The 8,707-nt window shown below is 35.5% G+C and overlaps 1 protein-coding gene across 2 annotated transcripts; it reads left to right on the top strand.

The window, feature by feature from the left end:
• The first annotated feature begins 288 nt into the window (after positions 1-288).
• Positions 289-6,640, top strand: LOC143713530 (putative oxidoreductase ZK1290.5). 2 transcript variants are annotated; one of them, XM_077204887.1, is made up of 8 exons: positions 289-668; positions 2,945-3,193; positions 3,340-3,441; positions 3,519-3,610; positions 4,619-4,801; positions 5,178-5,237; positions 5,470-5,594; positions 5,793-6,640. In XM_077204887.1, the coding sequence occupies exons 1-7, from the start codon at positions 581-583 to the stop codon at positions 5,563-5,565; spliced, it is 870 nt and encodes a 289-aa protein (XP_077061002.1). In that variant the 5' UTR covers positions 289-580; the 3' UTR covers positions 5,566-5,594; positions 5,793-6,640. The 2 variants fall into 2 exon arrangements, with proteins under 2 accessions (XP_077061002.1, XP_077060986.1); XM_077204871.1 differs by lacking the exon at positions 5,470-5,594.
• The last annotated feature ends 2,067 nt before the right edge of the window (positions 6,641-8,707 follow it).

Here is an 8,707-nt window from a genome sequence, read left to right as displayed (position 1 = left end):
TTTGTATAATCATTTTTTTCTTTGTTTGATTTATTATATGTATATGTATTTGTATGTAATTCATTGACAATGTTCTTATGTTATTGAGCATTAATAAAATAAAATAAAATAAAATAAATAATAAAAGGTCGGCGTTGGTCACAAACTTACAAATTTTTCGACAAGGTTTATAATTCCATGTTTCAGTTTGTTGGAGTCATTTATCTTTTAAAAACATAAAGCCATTTAGAAACTAAATATTATTTGCATTTACAATAACTACAATTTTCTTGTCCGAATGATCCGCTAGACTGCTGATTCGGCCAGTTTAGCAAATGATTCATGTTCATTCGATTCATTAAAAGATTCGACTCAACGGAACAATTTCGTTCACGGCGCTAATTTCTATAAAGTAGAGATAGGTGAGGCATTTTACATGTTTTATTCTGTGAGTTTACAGAGACATTTACAGAAACGCTCGCGTTCTTTCCTGCAGAGAGCGGTAGATAGTGAGAAACTATTGCTGAAACGGGGTTTCTTCTCTGATACACATCAAATCGTGTTGTGTCCATAGAAGTGCACATAAGCTTTAGTCTAAAATATGGTGACAATTCCCAGCAGCTGCACTGCGCTGTCCTGTCCTACGGTTCGGCTGTCGAATGGACTGAACATTCCCATTCTGGGTTTAGGTGAGAACAAGCGCCTTTATGACATCCGAATGCAACAACATATTATATACATGATAGAAGAGTGTTTCTACTCACTGCTTGTTTGTTTATCTGACTGGGCCAGTCTAACTCACTCAATCATAATTGTGGCTACCATTTTAGTCATATTTATGAGATACAAAAATTCACATTATGACATAAAAGGTAGAAATTATGACATAGAAATAAATATTTCCTAACTGTGACCGTCATAATTTAGACTTTGTTTTTACATAGTTATTTTTCTTTATTCTTTTTAATATTATAATGACTTAGTATGTCTGACTTTATCTCATAGTTTCATAATGACATAAATAGTTATAATTACGTCTGAGAAAAGTCATAATTTTGACATTGTGTGTCATAATTATCAAAATAGACTCATGGGTCATTTAGAGCCATTTGTTATGGCAGGATCATTCCTACTGTTTGGTGGATTATGAATAGATGTACCCTAACACAAATTCATAATAGGCTAGTTAGTACCTAAGAATAATTAAAGAAAATGACTGGCAAATTCCCATGTACCAATCATGTTTTCTCAACTTCACTTTGAAACAAAAGCTTACATGTATATATTTCTAGAAATTCCTAAATTAGCAATTTTAATAATTAGTATACACATTTACTTATTTCTCTTTGACATAAAATACAATTTATTGTGATTGCCCTTTATAATATTAAGTGTATGCCCTAAATCACATGACTTGCTTGAAGCGTCATCATTTCTTGGAGGGAAAGCAAGTAAGAATCAGTCCTAAACTTTTCTCAATTTTGCATAATTTTAGAAGATTTATCTCATGGCATAAAATAGCATTTCTCAATGGGGGGCGTTCGGAGAACATCATGGGCAACATTTTCCAAAGACGAGAGATTAGGTGTTTTTGGGGGGTGTTTGTTAAAGGTGAGTTTACGTCAAAGATTTACGAGCCGAAACTTGTAACTGCTTGCAAAAAAAAAAAAAAGGTCTGCAACACCGTGTCTACAACGGCCCATGCTTGGAGATTTCAAATCCATTTGTCCTGTTACATGTTATATTAAACATGAAAATATTTCTTTCTTTTTTTTTTATAGATGTCATCTTTTAAAAGAAAATCATAATTTTTTTTACTTGTTTTTTTATAATATTTTTTCTTTTTTGGTGTTTTGAGATAATTTTATGATTTATAATTAATATTTATGCAATAAATATGACCCATTTTCCCCCCATTGAATATAATAGAAAATTATTTTAAAAATTTTTTTTTTTAAATTTTTTTAAAGCTGTATTTCATTTTAGAGTCAAGCCTAGACCTCATGAAAGCAATTTTTGAAATGAGATGGATGCCATCTGGTGGACAAACTGAGCATTTTAAAAATGCAAAACACATATGAAATCTGAATTTTTTAGTTTGTTTATGTATAAAAGTGTGTTTGTGGGTGTGGGTGTGGGTGTGTGTGTGTGTGTGTGGATGTGTCTGTTTTGCACTCTTGATGTTTTATAGATTCACCCCTTCACTGTTGTGTGATTTTTTTCTGGATCGTGGCTGATTTGTAGATTATACACACAAAAAAACTCGGTATTTTCACATATTTGCCAATTTGCCATTAATTTCCTATGCGGGTCCATTTTGACCCGAAGGTCCTGAGTGTGACAATTTTTTTTACAACCACTTAGATTATTCAAATCCTGTCCCCAATTTTTTGGGTGTTCATATACCAAGTACCAACAAAGTCACCATATTTCAGACCATTTCGATGAAGCTATGATTTAAAAAAAAAAAAAAAAATTAAATGTTTCGGGTCCGTTTGGGCCGAAGGACCCCAGAGGGAAGATTCTGCTAGCATGTTGTTCTTTCCCCCAGTAGTATGGGCTTAATTATCTGAAAATGCCCATGTCATATAACAGGGTGGACAAATGCCATAGCATGTGAATGTGAAATTTGAAATATGTGGTCAAGATTACCAGGTCATACTTGCCTGAGCTTGACCAGCGTGTTTGTATGATAGACAGACACTTTCTTCCTCTGACAAGACAAAAAATAATTGAATTTTAGAAATGTTCTCAAGAAAAATGCTCAGTCCAAAATCCCCCAAACTGTAGGAACGACCTTTTGAATGTGTTTGGTAATAGTAGTAGTAATACACCAAAACTGTCAACATGTACTCTTTACCAGTAATGATTTGTGTATATTTGAGCGGTGTCAAATGTCTTTATTGGCAATACACATATACACAAGTGTAACAGTTTTGACTTATTGCTATCTCTCATTCATCAGGGACATCTCATAATGGAGGCTACAGTCATGAAGCGGTGCTTTATGCTCTACAGGAGTGCGGGATAAGACATATAGACACGGCCAAGCGTTACGGCTGTGAAGAGGCTTTGGGGAAAGCTGTGGCTGACAGTGCTGTCCCACGAGAAGAGCTCTGGCTCACCACCAAACTATGGCCTGGAGATTACGGCTACCAGAGCACCAAACAAGCCTGCCGGGACTCGTGTGCCAGGCTGGGGGTGGATTACTTGGGTAAAAGAGTCACTTTTTAAAGGGCTAGTTCACCCAAAAATGAAAATTAGCCCATGAATAGTCAAAACTGGACCTCAATGCTAGATGTCTTTGTAAACGACCATTGAACGTCTTGTGATGGCTTTTGAAACAACTTTTTTCCACAGACCTGTATCTGATGCACTGGCCTGACTGCATGGTTCCTGGTCTCTCCAGTCGCGAGGTCCGAGCGGAGACGTGGAGGGCTCTGGAGGAGCTTTATGATGAAGGTTTGTGCTCTTTTACTGCGTAGAAATGACAGTAATTCAGACAGCTTGTTGATCATGTCCTCTCTTCCTTGTTGCAGGTTTGTGTCGTGCCATTGGAGTGAGTAACTTTCTCATCCGTCACTTGAACGAGTTGAAGGATTGCGGTGGAATTGTCCCTCATGTTAACCAGGTCTGACTAAACGAATGGCTTTTGAAGGAACTCTTAAAACTTAAAAATGAGAACCGCATCAGCTGATGATGATGATAATGAACTTTGTTTAGAAAGCATGAAGTGCAAAAAAAAAACCCAGCTGAGATTGTTATAAATAAAATAGAAAAACTGCTGCAGCCTCATTTAGCTCTATGTATAAAGAATGAATGGTTATCTTTATGATAACAACATCTATTATTAAAGCTTTTAAATATTTTTAATACTTAATTGCATCCTTCATAAACTTCTGTACATTTAAATATTTAAAATGTTCTATTTTATAATGCCATTACTACAAAGCAAACAGTTTTTTTGGTCAAAATTCAAATGTAATTGCAGAAAAGAAGGGTAGATATCATTTATAAACTAATATATACATATATATATATATATATATATATATATATATATATATATATATATATATATATATATATTAATATTATTCTAAAATATTTATTTTTTTATAAAGCATGAAGTGCATAAAATGCAGCAGAGATTGTTACAAACGAAATAGGACATTTAATTAAAAAAAAATTTAATCCAAAAACTTCCATGTACTTCAGTAAAGACATCAAGACATTTAAAAAAAAACTTTATTATATAAAACACATATAATTAAATCAAATGATGCATAAACCACAACTTGGTGGCATTCTTTCTTTATATAAAATCTCAAAAATATATCAAAAATATGAAAATGCATTGGTTCCTCATTTAGCTTTATGCACAGTATAATAAATAAATATATATATATATATATATATATATATATATATATATTTATATATAGAATAATCGATGCATGAGGGCAATAATCGATGAGAAGGTCTACTGTGGCACAAGTCACACTTTTAATCATGAGAAGTTTTTATTTTTATTTTTTTACATACGAGTGATTAAGGCAAAATTAGTAAAACGGACTCTATTGTGTAGAAGGTGCCCATAATGCAGCTGTATGATGTATCGAATTTGATTTCCTCGCAGGTGGAGTTTCATCCCTTCCAGCGGCCCCTGGAGCTGGTTGAATATTGTCGGAAGGAGGATATTGTTTTTGAAGGCTACTGTCCTTTGGCCAAAGGTCAAGCCCTCACTCACCCAGAAATCATGAAGCTCGCCCTTAAATACGGCCGCAGCGCGTCACAAATATGCATCCGCTGGAGTATTCAGGTTCAGTTTGCCCTTCAAAAGATCCTCAAATGCACTTTAGTTTAAAGGGATCACTCATCTGTCATCATCTACTCCCGCTCATGTTCTTCCAAACCTGTAGAAGGTTAAATCACGGTTTCCTATTATTTCCAGATATGTGACTCTTCGTATGAAGATAAGCTCAAAGCTGGTTATGCATTGTAGACTAACATTATGAAACTCTATTGTTTCATAATATTTGTGTAATATCTGTCTGTTACAGTAATGTAATGATCATCTTCCAACTGTGAGTTTTGTTTGAGATATTTTTTTTTTTTTTCCAGAATGTAATGCAAATATAATTCAGACGTAGCCATTTTAATGTTATTCATTAACTTAGTTCTACATTTCTTTTCAGAATGGAGTTGTCACAATTCCAAAGTCCACCAAACCAGACAGGATCCATGAAAACTGCCAAGTAAGTTTAAATCTGGATGTTAAAGCTGCAATACATTTTTTTTATAATAATTTGTTACATTTAGATAGCGCCTATATATATATATATATATATATATATATATATATATAATTATTATTTATTACTTTATATTTTTAAAGTAATTTAAATTTTTTGCCACTAACTGAACTATGAATAGTTTCTCTTTGAGATCATCCTTTTTAAACCGCACTCATAATGCTGTGCTGCGCAGGTGTTTGGGTTCAGGTTGGATGATTCAGACATGGCAGCTCTGAGTTTGTTGCATGATGGGAGACATGTGAGCTGGGACCCAACTCATGTGGAATGACCAAATCTCCAAGAAAAGCACCTGTTCAGGTGAGCTTGGAAAACAGTCTAGTTCGTGATTTACAAATAACAGGGACCAAAGTGGTATTGTATCTTAAAGTAATTATGAAGGATGATCTCAAAGACAGTTTCAGTGTTTAGGTTAAGTTACAGGATTTGAGTGTTTTGGGGATTTTTTGGGATTGTTTTTAACCTGATATTCATATTAGCTTCATAATTACTTAATAGGTTTTTGGATTCACGCTAACAGCAGAAGACATGGACAAAATGAGTGGTTTGCACACCAATCAGAAGCTGATTCATCTCACTCATCCAATCTGGAAAGGATAACCTGGCAATCAAAATCCAAGAGGTTTGTTTTTAGGACACTGACGGATCCTGATCTTTACGTGAAAGGAAAGGTCGTTTATGAACGTGATGAATTTAAGGCTATCAGTGATTTAAAAGCTGCTGGTGTCACGTGTGCCTTTTTAAATGACAAAGCAAATGTGGTATTTTAGTCCAGTTGAAGAACTATTATTTGTGCAATGGTCTAAATATGTATAGTTACATTTGTAGGGGGAGGACAGGGTACAGGATTTTTGTCTCAAATATATTTTTTGAAATATTAGCATGCATTATCTGTGCCAAATACATTTATAACCATCCATGCTGTATTTGCTGTGTAACACACACAAAAAAAGAAAAAAACAACACACAACCTCAATGTTTATTTATTGTGTACATACTAACAGCTAGTTAGTACACTCAAACGCTAGACATGGATAAACTTTTATAGTGATGTAAAACACAAGCAAGATGAGTTGATATTGAAGTCTACTCATCCGCACTGTATTATTATCAGTTATCAGTTATGGCAGGTGCATGTTCTGTTCTCCCCTATTGTTTTATATTATGTTTAAATTTGTCAAATTGTTGATTGAATCAGAAACACCTCTTTAGCAACTGTTTATATTTCTAATTCTATTTTAAACTCATAATTGTGAAATTGTTAAAAACAAGAATAAAATGTTACTGATGACCCCTCATATTGTTCCAAACCTGTAAGACTTAATAAAAAAAAATGAAATATGAGATATTTCTGTCTCTCAATTGACAGCTACACAACTACCTCTTTGATGCTTCAAAAAGTTCATAAAGAGATCGTAAAACTAATCCATATACAGGTCCTTCTCAAAAAATTAGCATATTGTGATAAAGTTCATTATTTTCCATAATGTAATGATAAAAATTTAACTTTCATATATTTTAGATTAATTGCACACCAACTGAAATATTTCAGGTCTTTTATTGTTTTAATACTGATGATTTTGGCATACAGCTCATGAAAACCCAAAATTCCTATCTCAAAAAATTAGCATATCATGAAAAGGGTCTCTAAACTAGCTATTAACCTAATTATCTGAATCAACTAATTAACTCTAAACACCTGCAAAAGATTCCTGAGGCTTTTAAAAACTCCCAGCCTGTTTCATTACTCAAAACCGCAATCATGGGTAAGACTGCTGTCCAGAAGGCCATCATTGACACCCTCAAGCAAGAGGGTAAGACACAGAAAGAAATTTCTGAACAAATAGGCTGTTCCCAGAGTGCTGTATCAAGGCACCTCAGTGGGAAGTCTGTGGGAAGGAAAAAGTGTGGCAAAAAACGCTGCACAACGAGAAGAGGTGACCGGACCCTGAGGAAGATTGTGGAGAAGGACCGATTCCAGACCTTGGGGGACCTGCGGAAGCAGTGGACTGAGTCTGGAGTAGAAACATCCAGAGCCACCGTGCACAGGCGTGTGCAGGAAATGGGCTACAGGTGCTGCATTCCCCAGGTCAAGCCACTTTTGAACCAGAAACAGCGGCAGAAGCGCCTGACCTGGGCTACAGAGAAGCAGCACTGGACTGTTGCTCAGTTTTGCATGTCATTCGGAAATCAAGGTGCCAGAGTCTGGAGGAAGACTGGGGAGAAGGAAATGCCAAAATGCCTGAAGTCCAGTGTCAAGTACCCACAGTCAGTGATGGTCTGGGGTGCCATGTCAGCTGCTGGTGTTGGTCCACTGTGTTTTATCAAGGGCAGGGTCAATGCAGCTAGCTATCAGGAGATTTTGGAGCACTTCATGCTTCCATCTGCTGAAAAGCTTTATGGAGATGAAGATTTCATTTTTCAGCACGACCTGGCACCTGCTCACAGTGCCAAAACCACTGGTAAATGGTTTACTGACCATGGTATTACTGTGCTCAACTGGCCTGCCAACTCTCCTGACCTGAACCCCATAAAGAATCTGTGGGATATTGTGAAGAGAAAGTTGAGAGACGCAAGACCCAACACTCTGGATGAGCTTAAGGCCGCTATCGAAGCATCCTGGGCCTCCATAACACCTCAGCAGTGCCACAGGCTGATTGCCTCCATGCCACGCTGCATTGAAGCAGTCATTTCTGCAAAAGGATTCCCGACCAAGTATTGAGTGCATAACTGAACATAATTATTTGAAGGTTGACTTTTTTTTTTTGTATTAAAAACACTTCTTTTATTGGTCGGATGAAATATGCTAATTTTTTGAGACAGGAATTTTGGGTTTTCATGAGCTGTATGCCAAAATCATCAGTATTAAAACAATAAAAGACCTGAAATATTTCAGTTGGTGTGCAATGAATCTAAAATATATGAAAGTTTAATTTTTATCATTACATTATGGAAAATAATCAACTTTATCAAAATATGCTAATTTTTTGAGAAGGACCTGTATATATTGAGCGGTTTAGTCCAAATTAGTCCAAACACGATCTTATATACGATTATATGATGAAATGAATAAATTTAGGCTTTTAAATCACATATGAACATTCATCAACGACGCACACATCAGTTATGATAAATGGAAACTCAAGCATGTTCGCTTGATGTGCAAGAACCAATGAGGTTCATTCTCGTGTACGCAGCACTTTTGAGCTTCCGCAAGAACCAATGAGCTTCATTCTCGTGTACGCAGCACTTTTGAGCTTCATCAAGAACCAATGAGGTTCATTCTCGTGTACGCAGCACTTTTGAGCTTCATCAAGAGCCAATGAGGTTCATTCTCGTGTACGCAGCACTTTTGAGCTTTTGCAAGAACCAATGGGGTTCATTCTTGTGTTACGCAGCACTTTTGAGCTTTT

Source organism: Siphateles boraxobius, unplaced genomic scaffold, assembly GCF_051911475.1.
Source record: "Siphateles boraxobius isolate OS27281-9 unplaced genomic scaffold, OSU_SipBor_1 1, whole genome shotgun sequence".
NCBI lineage: Eukaryota > Metazoa > Chordata > Actinopteri > Cypriniformes > Leuciscidae > Siphateles > Siphateles boraxobius.
Note: the sequence above shows the minus strand (reverse complement) of the source record. Positions and strands in the feature narration are given on the sequence as shown.